The following is a 19,400-nucleotide window of genomic DNA, read 5'->3' as shown; positions in this document are numbered from 1 at the left end:
ATATAGCTCTAGTTTAGTTTTAACCAGCTAATAATTGAATATTACGATACGAACCTGATTATGGTTTTATCTGCTATTACTTACAAGTGAAATGCTAAAAATGTCACTATTACTGTTTTGTATATTAAAATAGGTTTAACTAGACCAAGTAGATCATTCTGTTCTATGACTATTTATTCAGCCCACTAAAATCTTATAATTAAAATTATAATATATGACGTTACATATGTATTTTCAATTTTGTAAAATTAAATTGTAAAACTGACATGATTTAAAAGAGCAACTATGGAGTTTCTTGCCGGTTCTTCTCCGTAGATACTGCTATCCGAATCGGTGGTAAATTTTAAAATATGTAATGACGTTTCAAAAGTGCTTCTATAAGAAGTCTAATTGAATAAATAAAAATTTGTGCGTGTACTAGTGTACACACGTAAGAAGTGAAACTTCTCTATGACCTTATTTTTCAAAAAATAATTTACTATTATGCAACTTTATAGAAATGCGTCAATCACGCGTGGTAGGGATAAAACCAAGATGGCGCGTAACGGAAAAATGTTACACTAATTTTTTTTCCAACCCCGATAAAGAAGTTTCACTTCAAAAATAAATTTCACTTCAATAAATGTTTGAGTTTGAGTTTGAGTTTGAAAGATCTTCCATTTCAGCGGCACGCACGGCTACATGGCGCCCGAGGTCCTCTCAAAGGGCACGGGCTACGACTCGTCCGCGGACTGGTTCAGCTTCGGCTGCATGCTGTACAAGCTGCTCAAGGGCCACTCGCCGTTCCGCCAACACAAGACGAAGGACAAACACGAGATCGATCGGATGACCTTGACAATGGTAAATATCAGGATTTTGTTTTGGGGTGTTGGTAGAAAGATAAGGAGCCAAGCTTTCATGCATACAGTTACTAAGATATACGCAAGTGTAACAAAATCGGTTATGTACAGAAGTGAATTGATACAGACTTAGATTATTAAACCTTGAGATGATAAGGATTTTAAGCGCTGGAAAATCTCAGTATTACTATTATTAATATAATTTAATAGTCTCTTTTTAGTATCGATCGATTTTTTCAAAAATATTATTTACATTTGAATTTCCATTACCTACTTAGTTACTTCAAGTTTGTTTATGAAAAGTACAAAGTTGCGTACAAATGTTTATTGTTTATTCTAAATGAGGAATTTATTGAACTTCTTAATTGTCCTCTTAGAAATACCGTATTCCTACAGACATTTCGTTTATATTCTGTTTTCCGATTTAAAGGAATTCATTTTACGCGCAACTTTCGAAAATACAACAATAATTATGTCATATTACTGGAAAAATAATGCTCGCGCACATTACGCGAAGCGAAATTGAATCACTTTGATTTACTGACCGTTGAATTCGTATTCACATGTAGGTCAATGATATTGTATGTCACATAACCGCAATATATCACGCATCAAAATGAGAGTTCACATCTCTGGTTCACTGGAGTAGGTTGTGTGACGTCATCGTTTAGTCATAACACGAACTTACGAATTTCTCGATCATGACTCGCCTATACACATATTATGATATTACACAGGTGTATACAACATATTGTAGGTAACGCTATTGACGTCAATAAAAATAAATGTCGTAGGTAATTTAATATTTTTTTAATGAATAACACCATTGTTAACGTCATTACGCTAACTACACAATAAAATAGTAATAACATTGATTGATGAATTATCACTGATGTACGTCAGTGTTAATAGGACATTATTTTATCGGTAATTAATTTAATAGTTATTTTTATCAATACAATATGAAAGAAAATGTTTTGGAAACTTGAACATGTGTTTTTTTTATTACTTAATGAAATATAAAAAAAATAATTTTCGTTAAAAAACAAATAGGTTTTGAATGCTGCTTGGATGTACAGGTGCTGGTTTTATTTTTCTTAGCATATTTTTTTTGATAAATATTGTATATTACTTATATGAATATATTTTAATAACTTTAAGTGTGATTATGTAAATAACGCACTGACATTATAAAAAAACTACTGGATCGATTAAAATCTTTTATCCCAGGTTATTTTGCATTTTTTACGCGTGTTACCGCGGGAAAAGTCAGGTCCCAGAATAAGTGGCTAGTATAATAATAATTTGATACATTACACATTACATATAAAATAAGTTTTCTACAAGTCAATAACTGCGTTAAAAACAACCGACTTCAAACTTGCACTTGCAACATTTACAAATACAGACAAAAATGCTCATAAAATAAAAACTACTGGGCCTATCCGAATAAAATTTTTATGGGACCAATTCGACACCATCCCGCATCGAACAAAAAAAGAATCACGTAAATCGGTTCAGAAACCACGGAGTAATCGGTGTACATACATAAAAAAAAAAAAAAAAAAAAAAAAACATACCGGCCGAATTGATAACCTCCTCCTTTTTTTGAAGTCGGTTAAAAATACCTATAATCAATTTTTATTCTATAGTTTATAATATTGTAAATGTATGAACTATTATTATTTTATAACAATTATTATTACCAATAAATGTGCCCTTGGACTTGATAAAATAATGTTAGAGTTAGAAATATAATGTCTACCAGAATGTGGAGCTGCCGGAGTCGTTCAGCCCGAGCCTGCGCAGTCTGCTCGAGGGGTTCTTGCAGCGGGATATCAATAAACGGCTTGGATGTAAGGGAAGAGGGTAAGTAGTTCAAGTTTTATTAGTTTTATTGAAGTGAAAACTTCTTTAGCGGCGTTGAGCACTTTTTCAGTAATGGGTATAAAATCTTAAACTCGCAGGACACGTGACCTGATCGAAAAAGCGTAAGACGGATACCATTCCAAAATATCAAACATGCTCAACGTTAATAATCAAGTTTTCACTTCTGCCGGCACTCCCGGAGTGCAACCCATCTTTTTTTAGATTTAGGGCTGGTTTAGCAGCTTCTTGATATGTTCTGAGTTTATAGTTTAAGTGATTGATAATATACGATCGTAAATACGTTTAAAAGTATAAAGAAAGCTATCAGGGCGGTCAATAATGCGTTATCAGGAAGTGGTGAAATCGGCCCTTAATCTCATAAGCTTTAACACCTGACTTCATTGGAATATATTGTGAATGTATAAAAATGTTGTAGGTACATAATACAGTATTCAAAATGAATAGAAGTAGCTTTTGAATAGTTAAGAATGTATGAATAAATAATATATTGCCTGTAGATAACATCTTACTTGAAATGAGAAATAAAATCTAATTGATTGTTATTACATAATATTATTATTTTTTTGAAATCTTTTTTGTGATCTAATGCATGGAAACTGTGATATTAGAACAATTAAGATTATCTATTCACGACTGTTATCTTACACATAATATTACAATGTACACAAAATAACCTCAAACCAACCCCGCAGTGCCGACGAGGTAAAAGAGCACGTGTTCTTCGCGGGCATCGACTGGCAGCAAGTGTACCACCAGAAGTACACGCCGCCGCTGATCCCGCCCCGCGGGGAAGTTAACGCGGCCGACGCGTTCGATATCGGCAGCTTTGATGAGGAGGACACTAAGGGGATTAAGGTATTATGACGTAACAATAAGATGGGTTTTCTATATTTAGTTATACTATAAGTACCAAGATACAAGTATTTCGCTTAACTCGGGACCCACTGTTGTACAATTGTAGGTCATATGTCACAAATAAATTAATTTCATTTCATTTTAACACGCTTTTATTAGCTTCACTTGTATGTTTTTATGTAGCCGACTCCTGTAGACTCAATTTTGACGTACACTTGGATCAAGGATTGGTGACCATACAATAATTTCATCTATTTAGGCGTGTTTTTTTTAACTGGATATGTACCTTATTTATGGATATGATATTACATTTACAGACTACCTATTTATGAAAAATATTTAATTTCAGCTAACGGAAGCAGATCAAGCTCAATACAAGGACTTCCCGCTAGTAATATCGGAGCGCTGGCAGTCCGAGGTGGCTGAAACTGTATTCGAAACGGTCAACCAGGAAGCGGATAAGATGGAACACAAGAAGAAGTCCAAACAGAAACAGAAGTTTGATGCAGATGAGAAAGGTAACTTAAACATTTTCATTGATCTTCAATGGTATTTTCTGATAAGAAGAAATATATTTTTCAAATATGACACTCAAAAACATGCCAATTTATTTTGTTGTACTCAAAGAGGTTTATATATTATACAGCTAGTACTTTCTTGTAATTAATAAATATTTTTCGCTTTTTCAGAATCCGATTGCATTCTTCACGGCTACATCAAAAAGCTAGGCGGACCGTTCGCAAGCGCTTGGCAAACTCGCTATGCCAAGCTGTATCCCAACAGACTCGAGCTGCACTTGGAGAATAGCGCTAAACCTGAAATGATTCTACTGGATATCGTCGAAGATGTCTCCTCTGATCTGGTATCAGTTAAAGGCGAACAGTGTATCGTACTCCGCACTAGGAATGACACTAAGATTGTCCTCACCAATACGGTTGGTTAAATAATTTTAAAATTATATTATTATTAAATATTTTTTTTGTTAAACACACACATCCGGATTCTGTTTTTCTGTTTTATTAAAATTATATAATTGAATTATGAATATAGTATTGTGTTCTTTATATGAATTTTTATATTTATAGTATTGTGTTGATTGTAAATGAAAATGAATCATTTAATAATATTTTACAGGACGAGATAGGTCTGAAGGAATGGGCACTATCACTACGCTCTGCGCACAAATGTTCTCAAGAGCTACTGGCGTCGATGGCGAAGAAGGCTGGTAAAATCTACGGCACAGATGGTGCCAAGGAGTCGATGGCTCTCGGGCGCCCGCCCCCTGCCGCCTCCCCGGCGCTCACGAGAGCCCCCAATGGGAACAACTAGCACGAGCTTTCCGCGCCCAATAAGGGCGCGAAGATGTTCCGCCGCTCCAAAAGTGCGGCGCAACTTATCAAGTGAACCGTTGTACCGAGTGAACTGTGACGCGCCGGTCTCGTGCTCGCGTAGTGTAAAGTGTATGTGCCGTGGTTGATATGTGAGTGCTGCTAAACACGAACAAGACGCGGATCGTCCCGCGGTTTGGCGGCGCCCGCTTCCCTCAGGTAAGCCACGCCCGAAGCCAATACGTTGACGTTGCGGCTCATAGAGCCACGAACTATAGTGATAATTAGGACTGCCAATTATTACTAAATGAATGCTGTTCGCATTTTTTTATTGTTGTACGAAGTATGTGATAGAACCGATCAAATTTACGGAAATTAATAATAATGTATCAACTCGATTTCGTTTACCTTGCAGTAGATTTTCAACTGTGGAAAATATTTTTTTTTTATAATTGTTTGCACCGATTGAACTTTGTAATTATAAATGTTCTGGATGTTGTATTTAAATGTGGTAGGTACTGTAAAGAATAATTAACGTAATGTTGATTAGATAAATATAGCATTTACATAATTATCTGTTTTGTGCAATAGGACAAAATTTATAAAAAAATGTAATTATGATTCCTATGTAAATTATTAACATTAGAATGTTGTGACATTTTAAAGTCAAAATTAAGTAATGTATTAATTATTATAGATGCTTCAAATATTCAACTAATATTCTAATTAGGATTTAGCACTCTGTTACATCTCTGACTATTGCACATAGAATAATTTAATCAATATTTTATTAAACTACTGAATTTTTATTTTATACATCTGATGGCTCTCTTGTGCAATTTTTTTATTATGAATATAAAAGTTCCTTTTTATCAAGATACAGGACTACACATTATTTATTGAATTGTACTTAAATAATAGATTTTCCATTCGTGTTAATAACTACTATATCTTTAGTTTTCTTGTTATTTATTTACATAGAAGTAAATGTAAGTAGCTGTAATTTTTTAATCTATTCATGCAAATTATAGAGGCAATAATCATTTAACAAAGTAAAAGCGTGACAAGTAACAACAATAGTGATATTTAATGTGTTTAGAGAATTTTTTAAAACATTCACTATGTATAGTTTACTGAATATACCAACATTTTTCTACTGTTTTCTTTATACTATAGAATATGACTGCAGATAAATTAACCATTGCAATAATGATTCAACTTAATAGAGGGCTTATATGCCTGATGCAGATTTAGAAGTACGTATTATGGGTCTTATATCATATAAATTTTATACATGTTTTTTTTTATTACATTGTGTTACACAATTGTGCATTGTAAAAAACATAAAAAAACATGTCTGTGTATAATAATAATTTAGACAAGATTATGAAAATTTATTCTCAAAAACATGTTACATTTATTTATTTTCTTGGATTTTATATACATTTTACTGAACGGAGAATAAAGAAAAAATATTCAATAATTCCAATTTTAATGTTTTTATCCGTAAATATTAAATAGCATAGATGATAGTAAAGATGAAAATAATATAGTGTTAAGAAATTCTGTAAGAATAGACTTTTTATATAAATACATAATTTATGAACTCTGTTATGAAAATATTTTATTATTCATGGGCTGAACTTGTGTTTCAATATATATGTGTTTTAATAGTTTGATTTCTACAAGTACAAAGAAAGACAAAACAATAGTATTTTAATTCTAAGTATTCTAAACCACATGCTTTTACCTACTATCATAACATACTTAAAATAAATTATTATAATTGTATTTCTCTAAGACAACACAATCAATTTAAATACTCAAATTAGGAACAAATCTATTCACAACACACTGTTATATATTTATTATAAGGTAAGGTTTAATATAAATATTAACTTTAGTGTATTTAAAACTAGAACTGGTGAATGTTTAGGTGTATTTCATATAACATTTTAAGAACTATTCACTCAATATCAAAATTATAATGTTTTTAACTTATTACATCCAAATTCTAAAAATACATCACAGTTTATAGCTTCGTCAATAATATAATATATTTTCTAACTTTCATACTTTGATAGTAAATGTTAATTTTAATGGTATTGCATAAGTGTACTATCATTTAGGTCTTTAAAAGTGGGATTAATGCTTCACATTTCGTCTAAAATGTATGTTTATTGTGAAAATGAAATTTATAATTAGAAAATGTGATTGATTTATCTCAATAGGATATAAAATACATTAGATGCTAGTCAATTAAATTTAAAAACGGGATTATTGATTGAGTGTAGATGAAGTAATGATAGTGGTTTAACAGTATTATAGGTTAGCTGGTGAGAAGTGTGATGTAATCATTTTATTCTTTTGTAGACAATGCTGACTAGATCAACTTCTTCACAATTTTATATCAATGTATATCACTGCTTTTGCTTATGAATTGTTTATATTTTTGTATACATATTTTTTCTTTATATCTGTGTTATATATTTACACGTTTTTATTGTGTTGAATCACATAATTTGAGTTTTGTATACACAAAATATCTTCCAATATTCATACTGTGACCTTTTAAAATAATATATGTACTATATATGATGTTGCATATTAATTTGAAGGTCAGAACTATAGTTCTTAACATTCCTCTATGCCAAATAAGTAATAATGTGTGGATGATGAAATTGCATTTAACTATATATTTTGTTTCTATTTTTGAATACTTTTATCTTATTGTGCACTTACTTCCATGCAATACATTGCTTAGAAATTGGGTAATTTTTGTATTAGCGTATAGGACAAGTGTAAGTAGCTAAATCTGCATCAGACATTGTGTTATTGTAGAAACCTCTGTTAGAAAATATTTTTATTGTGAACCTACATTATATGTAGTAAATTGTTTATTTAATCAGTGATGTGTTTTAATTATTCACCCCTTTATAATGATTATCACCATAAATTTAATAGTAAGACATAATTTTAAAATATTTTTTATTTATTTATTAAAATGCCTGTGTAAAATGCCAATAATCTTTACCTGTACATAAATCGTATTTATTGTTTATCTGAAATAAGATTTGATCAATCACCAGTGTTCGCATGACATATCAGGAACATCACAATGACATAAAAATTAAATATAAATAATCTAGTAGTGAACAAAATTTATGATTAATTTTCTTGTGTTTATTCATTTTATGAGCATTTTTATTGTATTTATAAAATGGTAGTGGATACAGTAATATTCTATTCTTCATTACTCTTATGCATTTCGATCGGTAGTTACTACAAAAGAATAGATGATATAACAATGAAACGAAATTATGGAACTGGCCTAGGAATATTACTAGCGTGTTTAATATGCGGGCATCAAATATACCATACTGTGCTTTTGGTGTGGGGAAACATAGTCATACTAAAATGCTGTGATAGAAGGTAACAAAGTTTATAACTAAGTAAATGGTTCCGTTCTAATTAGAATTTACTATGAACTTTACATGCTTAGGGTTAGGGGCTAGTATTAGAATATTACATTTCTATCTATTTACCACGTAACATAAAATATATTTTTTATTTAGATATTTACACCAAGTAAGCATGGCATATACCTGGTTATATATGTTTTATTTGCACCAAAATGCAGTGAACGATTACGTACTTTGGGTCCATCAAACCTTAGCATTAAGGCTAGTAGGTCTAGCTTTTGAGCTAAACATGACCCAGAAAATAAAATCTGAACCAAGAGTGAGCATGACAAAAATGAATATGGGCGATAACGATGTTTTATCTACGGATCCATCTGCGGTTGATATAATAACGTATGCTTATTATTTTATAGGATTACATAGAGGTTAGTATATGTTTTAACCTATTTAATTATCCTATTAAATAATTCCTATATAAAGTTTTGTATATTTAATCTGCATTTGAATAATATTTAGGAATATATAACACTTTCATCTCAAAGTAGTCTTACTCACTGTTTTATACCAATTTCCAAGCCCCTGGATAAAATACCCGAGAGATATGCAGATAAAAGTTCATTTTGGCAGAGCAGAGAATCGTATCTTATAGGATTCAAAGATGAAGCTAAACTCATCGTTCCTAAACGTTTTAGGACCATACTATAGGTGGAAAATATTTGAAGATCATTTCAATTCTACCTTTTCTACGTTAGGAGATTGTAGAATAATAACTGAACAAAAACTAAAAAAGGCGTGTATATGTGCTCTTGGTTATTTGTTATTGCAAATAAAGTTTTCCACCGAGGTGAGTTTCATAAATATTTAAGCTTAGTCTACAAAAACGAGAATTAAATAAATCATTCCATCAACACTTTTAGTTCTATTACAAGCAACAATTTTATGACGATTACGGCACGGATTTTCGCTACTTGTACAATATACCACATCTTATAACGTATTTTCTGAAATATCAAATCACTATGCTGCTATGCACAAGCGTTTGTACAGAATCTGGGTTCGGTGTTTATCCCGCTAAATGTTTACCTATACCGGGATACGGACCATCTGCGCGGTTCAGCCTCTTGAAAATAGTGTAAGTATTTATAATTAATTAATATCCAAAATCCATATATAAATAGCTAATACATATTATCAAAGTTTTCATCTCTGTGCCCATCTTTTGCGACGTATTCACGGCACCGATTATGATATAGGCATAAAAATGACATGTAAGGTAGTAATTGACGAATATTATTTTTGAAATGGTAAGAGTTACGGTTAAGACAGGTAGTCTAGACTTTGCTCTCCATTGAACTGGAACCCTGAGAGGTCAAATTAGGGTGGTTATTTTTTTTGTAACAATACTGACAGATATAGTTGTGTAAGTAGTTACATTTAGGAGTACATATATCTCGATGCATTTACCTAAATGAATTTTTTTGTAATATTTTCTTCAGTGTATCGAAAAATAATTATTTTATTACTTACATTTATGCATGCAATTTAAAAGTAATTTTGATTATATAGCTCGTTAATATACCAAACCAAATATGTAGAAAGATACATAATCTTCTTATATATATAAAATTCTCGTGTCACAATGTTAGTCTGCATACTCCTCCGAAACGGGTGGACCGATTCTCATGAAATTTTCTGTACATATCGGGTAAGTCTGAGAATCGGCCAACATCTATTTTTCATATGTACCACGGGCGAAGCCGGGGCGGGCCGCTAGTATATTAATATTATTATACTTAGGTAAATGGTAATTACAGGAACGCCTTGGTAGGTAATATTATTTAAACGTTTGAATTCTATTAGGTATTTGATAAAAAAAATGAGTTAAGTACACATTACTTTGTGTCAGATGACTTGATGATTTATATATAGTACATAACGGTTTCCTTACATAGAATATACTTATCCCACCCGCCTAGGAAAAGATATACCTACCTCCAATAAGAGTCTTCAGAGAAACAAATCGTATGAATTTACGTAGGTTATGGACTGAGGTACTTACCTTTATCTATCAACGCTTGAAACGCATCAAAAAATGTTACCTAATTAATTAAATGCAACGTAACGTAGACCTGTGAGATAGACGGTAGTACCTACTAGTGAATGACGGTTGGAAGATGCCTGATTAGTCAAGCTTTGAATTTTATTTATTTTGATTTTCTAGAGCTACAACTTCTGATGCAGCCGTTGAAGAGGAATACAACTTTTCAATGTTAAAATGCTTTGACAATGAGAAGTTGTTAATGGGACCGAAAATGAAAGACTCGGTACGAAGCTGGGATATGCCAACGCGCTATTGGTTTTGGGCCAATGTGTACAAGAACAGTTTAAAAGCTAATAAAGAAGTCCGGTTAGTATTTATAATTTGATGGACGAATGTTTTTTCAGACTACATATTATATATTAGGTACATATTATTACTATTTAAAGCGACAACTACGGTGTAAGGTAATCTATGTAGAGATATGGAGATTGTTTCTTCACTCGTCTTCATGTTATATAAATTATTATATTATTGGTAGTTAGACTTTATTCATTTATTTTTAATACGTTTAAATTATTATGCTTTTAGAAGTGCTTGGTCCTTTTTTGCTTGGACAATATGGTGCAGCCCGACTTTGCCACAAATCATAGTTTCTACCACACTCTGGGTTTATATTCATCTTGAATCTGAATATAGTGAACTCTATGATACTTCCGGAACAGTAAATTTTCTTAATCGTTTTTAAATTGAATAATGATAATACGTATCTCTAAACTAATTAGTTATTGTATTCAAAGTAAACTTGCACTTTGATATTAGTTATGTACCTAAGTACATAACAGTATTTATATTTATTGTTAATTATAGTTGCAGCAGATAGTAACTAACAATTTAGTTAGGTACTGATATTGTTTGAAATTAGTGATATCTACATAGGAAGGTATCTACTTTAGAACCGTTAGGAAAGATCTATAGTTGTACCTACCTACTTTAAATACCTACCGCTACCTACCTAGATCTAAGACTGCCTGCTGAAATCTATTTCTTTGGTATTAGAATAACTAATAAGTCATTTAGTTGGTAAGTATTATTGTTATCACTTATCATTAATGAAATGCATATAGCCAATTTACTTCTATTGTTGGTAGTCTGTCATTAAAAATAAGTGATAGGTAATTAGTATTCCCTAACTATAAACCTGCCTTATCTTTTTTCGAAGTAGTCAAGGAGTCAATTTTATTTACGAAGGAATAAAGTTTCAGAAATAAATAAACATGCGTAGTGTGTACGTGTAGGTACTATTGTTTTTTTTATTCTTTAGAGTAACTATAGAGACTAAAAATCTGTTGCCTTCCGATATTTCGTAAGAAATCCCCTACAAAGTCACCTAAGTAGTTACAAAGTTTATCATGGGCTACCATTAGAGCGTATACGCACTTTGCGGGTAGCCGCATTGCGGGTAGCCGTCCGGCTGACCGCAAGCACAATTATGTACGTAATATTCATTTCTATGCGCACTGTGCGGTCTGCGGTAGCCGCATCGCAGTGCGCAATGCGGCTACCCGCATAGTGCGTATACGCTCTTAGTCACAGACTTTGATTAAAACAAATGTCACAGAATAATAAAATTTAAAAACCTAAATATTAATTAAAGCGCTTGTTAGTTAGTTACCATGCATTCGGAAATATTAGATACTATTTACTATACTATATTTTTTAATAACGTAGTCATCTATTTTCAGATGAAACTACCTTGGGATATCGGTTTTTCTATAATGAGATTACTCTGCTTGATTTACTTGACTCCGTGTTTCGTAGTAAGGGACACCAGTGTTGTTTTAAGGTATTACAATTCTATATTTTGGGTGTTCCACCTCGTGTTATTAGCGTTAATGGTGGCTGCAATTGCCATTTACAAAACCAGAGGCGAACAAACTTTATAAACGGTTTTCTGTAATAAAATTTTGGAACTTGACAACGCTTTTTATTTCTTAACACCTACCCTATGACTGAAAACATTGTACTTAGGTGTTTGCTAGTCGGTTACGAATAGTTACGTGACTTGAAGTCTATCTTGGGTGTGATTAAGTATTTTTGCGATATTTATTTAAGATATTTTTTTTAATTTGATATATAAGTACATTGTTTTCATGATACGTAAAAATAGTTATTTATCAAAGCTATTGTTGATGAGACAGTAGGTATTCTTAATTGCGAGTATAGTGGAAGGAATGATATTTAATTAATAAAACCATTCGAATATTCAATAACACGTATTATTTATTTCATTAACAGCATATTGATTCACACAAAATCTCAATAAAATTACTTAATACAATAAAACAAAACAACAGCAAAATACATCTATCACAGATATTTCTTAATCAAGTATTGGAAGACAGTTTTTGGTCTGTATTTTTAATTATTTGCGTGAATGAACAAGCCAATACTGTTACATTATAGACCTATCTATACTAATATTATAAAGAGGAAAGGTTTGATTTTTTGTTTGTTTGTTTGTATGAATTGAATAGGCTCCGAAACTACTTGGCAGATTTGAAAAATTCTTTCACTGTTGGAAAGCTACATCATTTCTGAGTGACATAGGCTAGGTTTTATCCCGGAAATCCCACGGGAACGGGAACTATGCGGGTTTTTTTTTTGAAAACGCGGGCGAAGCCGCAGGCGGAAAGCTAGTATAAAATACAATTTAAACATTCGATATACTTAATATGCAAAATCTATTTGTAACTGATAATATGAACTCGACCTAATCTTATATTTTATTAGCGACAAGTGGAAACACTTAACTATGTTTAACATTATTGTGTTTACTTTGTACTGCGCATTATTTAAGGATGTAATAATATTATGTAAATATGAGCGTATCTATTTTTCTCTTAGTTACGTTTCACCTCCGTCGCAGTAATAATAATTTTTGGGTTTTCAATAATGTACTTATTTTGAATAAGTCTCAGCTCATTGAGTGCAGGTGGGACTTTCCCGGTCGGCTGAATTTCTGTAAAAAAAAAAAGGTTACACAAACATATTTAGCGAGTGGTCTAAGCAAAAATTATATTTAAGTAGTAGGTAAACAAAAAGGAAAAAAATATTTAAGTAATGAAGTTGAATTGCAAAAATAATAATATAAGCATAGACACCTAAGACAGCTTTCGAAAATCCGTTTAGCATATTATTATGTGGTATGGCCAAAATTAATCTATACTAATATTTTAAATCTGAAGAGTTTGTTTGTTTGAACGCGCTAATCTCAGGAACTACTGGTCCGATTTGAAAAATTCTTTCGGTGTTAGATAGCCCATTCATCGAGGAACGCTATAATATATTATCACGCTAAGACCAACAGGAGCGGAGCCACGCGGGTGAAACCGCGTTAGTATCTTATATTTTGGTACTTATGACAATTCTTTAGTAACCAGTAACTTAAAAATATTTAATTCCCTTACTTCTTGCATAATCATACGTGTCCTTTACAATAGCTTGAAGTGTTGCTATTGTTAACTCTAATGTGAGTTTTAAGTCGTCTTTGGTTTTATACGACCAAGCCAGAAACAGCGCTGCGAACAGATCGCCTGTTCCCGTGAAATTTGCGTCCACCTTGGGTATCTCTATTTTGTAACATGAATCTGAAACAAAATCACGAAATTATAATATGATAAAAATGTACACATTCGATTCGATTTTTCTTGAAAGTCAATCATTTTCCTATATATTATGGAAAAGATTCATCATCATCAAAATATTTACCGACAATATTTACCGTTAAATGTTATCTAGTAACTAACTACTATAGTCTTGTATCTAACTGTAAGGTATTTTGATCTTATAGAACTAGACCGAGAGAGTGATATTCCTATAAAGCATTCGAATTGATGCGTCATATGGGGGGAGCACCGGGATTGTTGGGCCTATTGCCTAAACTCTGGCTAAACTAACAAGTGGTCTATAAGAGAAATTCCAAATATTAAATGCCATACCTATATTAAGTGGGGAAATCTTGCTTAGATGTCGGATGATGATGATTGAGTTATGTCGGATTCCTACCGACCAAAACCCCACTGTATTCCGTCAAGCCGCATCAACGACGGGTATGGTTGAATTCGTCCGTGACCCCATCAGCGGGCCTAGCATATACCCTACCACATTGCATACTTTAAAGAATACACAGTTGGAAAATTCGTTACCTTTATTACTAGCAAGTCCAATCATATGCTGATCGTCTCCTAAATCAGTGCTCGACAGTACAACAGTCTTAACTCCCTTATCATGCAGAGCTTGTATAACCGTTATAGCACTATCCAAGTCCTTCATCGGTATACCAGTTAGCAGCTCTGCTTCAAACTGATTTGGTGTTAATATATCTGCTAGAGGTACCACGTGATCTCTGTATACAGGCAGAATTTCTTCAGGCACGTATAGTTTACCGTTGTCGCCCATTACTGGATCGCATACTATAAAAAGTTCAGTAAAACTTTAAAACTTATTTGTGAGAAGTAAAATGCAAAGTTAAAAAAAGTATTTTTATTAAAATTTTATTTAGGATACTAATTTTGAATAATAGGGTCAAAATGAATATAAATTAAATGTATTGCACGCCTCACAAGCGAAGCGTTGAGGTGGGTACTACTGTCACTTCGCGCAAAACATCTGATTTTTCAAACTTAAAATGTCTTTATGTATCATACATTGCACTTGTAAGATAATACATACACACACATATTAAGAAAAAACACTATTTTTACCGTTCATGATATTTTTGATGTCATTTTTGTTATTTAAACTAGTTAAAAAACAGTTTAAAAAAGTTCTGTCTTGGACGTCCGTGTGTCTGTATGTGCGGATCCTTTTTCTTGTTAACACGATAGCGACCGAAATACTTTACTAATCGAGTCTTTTTTTTTCTCTTACGCTTGAGTATGCTCAGGAATAGAACCCTTTCATTTTTCAGGGTCTGATTCGATGTGGTTTAATTGTTATTAAATAAACAAAAATAATAATTAATAAATATTTATTAAAGAAAAATTATGAGGCGTGCACTTTTGGATTTTCCAAATTATTTTAATCTGTATCTTTTTCTAAATATTTAAATTAAACATAATATGAGGAAATGGTATTATTAGTAGATTACACAGGAAACCAAACGGGAAATATATTCAATTAATTGCGTATAGTCGTCATTCTATTCAGTAGTTAATGTTGAATTACAACAACTGTTGATAAAATATTGACATTGGTAAGGTCACATGTATTACAATTTATATTCAATATAGTGTCAGATTTACTCCTTCATTCATCATCATCCATTTATCCTTGAATTCTATATAATTTTAGTACAATAAATTATAAAAGTATACTTTAAAAATAATAATCTTGGATTTTAGTTTTGACCTAGGTTAAAAGTTTAGATTTCCTAGGTAAGGTGACAAATATAATTTATTTCATTCCCACCGTTTCTCAAAGGTTTCTGGGAATAACATACATTTTCTAAGAATTGTATACAATGCCGGATTTAAAACATTTTCGGTAAAATAATATGTATGATAATTCTTAAAAAAGTATTTTATACATTTCTTAAAAAGCCTCAATATTGCATACAATTCCTAGAGCTTTTGTAAAACACTCACACTTATTTAAGTTAGTTGAATATACTATCATACTTATCAGGATTGTACCTACTAATAAAAGTAACAGGATTAATTTTTAAAGTTGCTAGTAATCTTCTGGAATCAAAATCAATAAAATTAAAAAATTGAAAATAATATCAAGTATGAAGATGACCTATAAAACGGTATGCACTATGTTTATAGGAGCGTGATGTAGCCGCGAGCCACGTTACAACGTTAGATACCTAAATTTGAGTAATATCAGGCAATACTAAGTAAGCCCATACAAATATTTACAAGTAATTGTTTTTAAATCCATTATCTAAACAAAGCAAATTAATTTACTCAACTTACTAAGTATATAGTTTACACTAGTCGCTATAGATAAAGAGATAATTATATTCTCATTTACTGATGTTTGATGTAATCATATGTGAAGTTGAATCTATTATTCTCATATAAATTAACAGAACATATTTTGTTTGGTTGCCAATTTTAAGGCTAGTTAGGTAGGTATATTAATTATTATTTACTTAGTTAATTTATTAATATTTTAAATAAGTATTATTTAATACAAATCTGTTTAGGTTTAGAACATATTCTATTCATATCTCTAAGAACAAGATCCTCAAAATGTTTTGGAACACATAGTACACAAACTATCAAATACATTTAAAAACCATAAAATAAAATAGTAGAAAGAATATTACCCTAATAAATGTAGCAACAAATGCTTTTATCGTCTTATAAACCTTGAATATTTATCTTGTTGCTATCTAATGTTTACCGCTAATGATACTTAAATAGACTTCAAATCTCATGTTTTAAATCAAATTATCATGATTATTAATAAATTGTTATAAAATTGCTAGAGCTAGTCACAGACTAGAACTATGAATTTAAAATTCAGTTGTTGGTATTATTACATAATATATACTCACCATAAACCAATCCAGGATTTTTAACCTTTAGATTCTTAATGATCTGGGCAATTTGCTTAAGTGAATCTGGTGACCTAGAGTACCCAGTTAAGAAGTGTGTATAATAATCAACTTCATTTAATACAAGGCCATCAATCAATTCCTCCAACTCTTCGTTTTTTAAAATTTGTCCTTTGATATGTTTATAGGCAGTGTGCGTTGAAAATTGCACTGTATTAATTGCATCAACCTCTAGACCTAAAACCTATACAATAATTAATAAGTGGTATTGAAAATATCCAAACAAATAATAATATTAAATACTTACTTGCAATGGAAAAACTGCACTTTTATTCCCAACATACCCATGGACTACATGACTCTGAATTGATAAAACTCTTGGTGTATCTGAAGCCATGATTTACTATTTTACTACCACACACCAAATATGAATAAAACGGCGAACACGTCCGCGAACGTCGTCTCCTAGATAACAACTAAAATTCAATTGTCGTTTATCAGCTATAAATTAATTAATCCATAAAATTAAATTAGACATAATTTGTTGTCTTTTTGAAATTACAACAGACATCTGTCACTGTCAGTTGTCTAACGTCAGCTGACATTGGTTTTTGGTATACGTCATACGAATTTTTTTTTTACTTTTTTCATGGCAAGAAGATAAGGTCTATTTGACACGGATCTTTTTTTTTGGCATTTGGATATTACTATGATTTCACAGGCGCGTGGTTGTGAAATCAGGGTTTGCTGATGCCAGATGCAATAATTTACTTTGTTTTAGAGAAATTACGAACGAAGCTTTTTTCAGCACTTCAAATTTTTTGAAAACTGCCTAATTTTATTTTAGAAAATGCAAATTGCTTGTGCGATTTTATGATAACGCAATTGATTTATATGGGCATGGACGAATATGGGTAATCTGAGTTTTCCAAATCTCATACAAACAAAAACTCTCAACAATATTCAAATGACACTTTTCAAGATGACGAAAATATTCGGAACTAATGCATTCTGATACATTACATTTTTATATACCATAATCCTTCGCAATATATTGTGATATGTTCCTAACATGAACAATATAATGAAAGCGCGAAAGTTTGAAGAATTTATATTGTATGGATGTTTGTCTTCCCTGTGAAAACTACTGAACTGATTCGTATCAAACTTGTCAGTGTAGCTGATGTACTAGGAGAAATCCTTTTTGCGTTTCAATAACTGCCAACAGGTTATTTTACTTTGTGTGACTCTTTACATTCAAAATACAGGGTGTACCAAAAAGTAGTGATGAACGGAAGCTGAGAGGTAGAGGACCTAGAGGGCTATCCGAATCACCCCCATGTATGTAATGCGATTTTTCGTATTTTCGGAGTTATGACGATTTTTTCAATTTTTCACCTATCGCCGAGTACGATGATATTTTCACTCATGCTGACGTCAATGATTGCGGAAGATGCTTGATTTTTTTTGTGTGCTAAGCTGAAAGATAGGCCAATTCAGTATGGTAACATTTACTATCGTTAGATCTTTGAATGGAATAAAAAAAAGAATGAAATGGCAAGAAAGATAAAATTACCCAGTATGTTCACCACTTCAAGGGCCCGTAAAAAAATAAAATCACATAAAAAAAGTTTTCCGTTTGACTTTTAAAAACTTGCTCTATCTATCAGATAGCTACCCTGAAAATTTCATTTTATTATTCAGAAGGCTTCAATCGAAAAATTTGAATCTAAATGTGGTAAGTGCAAAAATTGAATTAACATGATGATCATTAAAACCAATAAATAGGTGTTTAATTACCAGAAATTTTTAAAATAACCCCGCTGTTGCTCAATGCAAGTGCGACATCACCGTAAAAAGTAGTCTTTTAAATGTCTGAATGCCTTTTTATCATTTTTAATGGTTTCTTCTGCTACTATGAATTTCCGGGTTATTTCGTCCAAATTGTGGCAGTCTCTCGTCTTTGTAGTATCCCCACGGAAAATAATCAATAGGGTTTATGTCCGGGGACCGTGCAGGCCAGGCTAAAGGGCCCAGATACCCTGAAAGATGGATTGGTCGTTGCAGCCTGCGCATGCGCCGGTGAAGCCTGCCTTAAAGCCTGGCCTCCACGGTCCCTCGACCTAAACCCCATTGATTTGTTTCAATGGGAATATTAAAAAGACTTCGGCTACTTGAGAGAATGCCACAATTTAGACGAAATAACCCGGAAATTCATAGTAACAGAAGAAACCATTAAAAATGATAAAAGGGCATTCAGACATTTAAAAGACAACTTTTTACGGTGATGTCGCACTTGCATTGAGCAACAGCGGGGTTATTTTAAAAATTTCTGGTAATTAAACACCTATTTATTGGTTTTAATGATCATCATGTTAATTCAATTTTTGCACTTACCACATTTAGATTTAAATTTTTCGATTGAAGCCTTCTGAATAATAAAATGAAATTTTCAGGGTA

General features: G+C 31.8%; 3 protein-coding genes across 6 annotated transcripts in view; 2 read left to right on the top strand and 1 right to left on the bottom strand.

Moving 5' to 3' along the window:
• Window positions 1–7,820, top strand: part of Gprk1 (G protein-coupled receptor kinase 1) — a 31,235-nt gene extending 23,415 nt beyond the window's left edge. The window contains exons 11-16 of one of the 2 annotated variants that reach the window (XM_089702468.1): window positions 666–840; window positions 2,590–2,708; window positions 3,422–3,584; window positions 3,934–4,102; window positions 4,274–4,518; window positions 4,719–7,820. In XM_089702468.1, the coding sequence (XP_089558594.1) occupies window positions 666–840; window positions 2,590–2,708; window positions 3,422–3,584; window positions 3,934–4,102; window positions 4,274–4,518; window positions 4,719–4,913 (1,066 nt within the window). In that variant the 3' untranslated portion in view covers window positions 4,914–7,820. The remainder of the gene's footprint in view (window positions 1–665; window positions 841–2,589; window positions 2,709–3,421; window positions 3,585–3,933; window positions 4,103–4,273; window positions 4,519–4,718) is intronic. The other variant, XM_089702469.1, reaches the window with a different exon arrangement.
• Window positions 7,821–7,994: 174 nt separating this feature from the next.
• LOC149483433 (membrane-bound acylglycerophosphatidylinositol O-acyltransferase frj-like) lies at window positions 7,995–12,343 on the top strand. 2 transcript variants are annotated; one of them, XM_089702959.1, is made up of 7 exons: window positions 7,995–8,344; window positions 8,488–8,759; window positions 9,027–9,178; window positions 9,252–9,466; window positions 10,556–10,741; window positions 10,964–11,096; window positions 12,118–12,343. In XM_089702959.1, exons 1-7 carry the CDS (start codon window positions 8,133–8,135, stop codon window positions 12,316–12,318), a joined length of 1,371 nt encoding a protein of 456 aa, XP_089559085.1. In that variant the 5' UTR covers window positions 7,995–8,132; the 3' UTR covers window positions 12,319–12,343. The 2 variants fall into 2 exon arrangements, 1 of the variants encoding a protein (XP_089559085.1); XR_016316534.1 differs by lacking the exons at window positions 7,995–8,344; window positions 8,488–8,759; window positions 9,027–9,178; window positions 9,252–9,466; window positions 10,964–11,096 and having other exon boundaries at window positions 10,506–10,741; window positions 12,118–12,238.
• A 298-nt stretch (window positions 12,344–12,641) lies between these two features.
• Window positions 12,642–17,516, bottom strand: Pdxk (pyridoxal kinase). 2 transcript variants are annotated; one of them, XR_016316491.1, is made up of 6 exons: window positions 17,248–17,516; window positions 16,941–17,184; window positions 14,581–14,847; window positions 13,843–14,022; window positions 13,083–13,394; window positions 12,642–12,849 (listed from the first exon to the last, which is right to left on the bottom strand). XR_016316491.1 is itself a non-coding variant. In XM_089702463.1 (5 exons), the coding sequence occupies exons 1-5, from the start codon at window positions 17,335–17,337 to the stop codon at window positions 13,276–13,278; spliced, it is 900 nt and encodes a 299-aa protein (XP_089558589.1). In that variant the 5' UTR covers window positions 17,338–17,516; the 3' UTR covers window positions 13,079–13,275. The 2 variants fall into 2 exon arrangements, 1 of the variants encoding a protein (XP_089558589.1); XM_089702463.1 differs by lacking the exon at window positions 12,642–12,849 and having other exon boundaries at window positions 13,079–13,394.
• Window positions 17,517–19,400: the final 1,884 nt, after the last annotated feature.

This window comes from Colias philodice, chromosome 13, assembly GCF_061535455.1.
Source record: "Colias philodice isolate Cphi_HAF_F1 chromosome 13, ilColPhil1 Martin Lab GWU primary, whole genome shotgun sequence".
Taxonomy (NCBI): Eukaryota; Metazoa; Arthropoda; class Insecta; order Lepidoptera; family Pieridae; genus Colias; species Colias philodice.
This window is presented reverse-complemented; position numbering and strand designations above follow the sequence as displayed.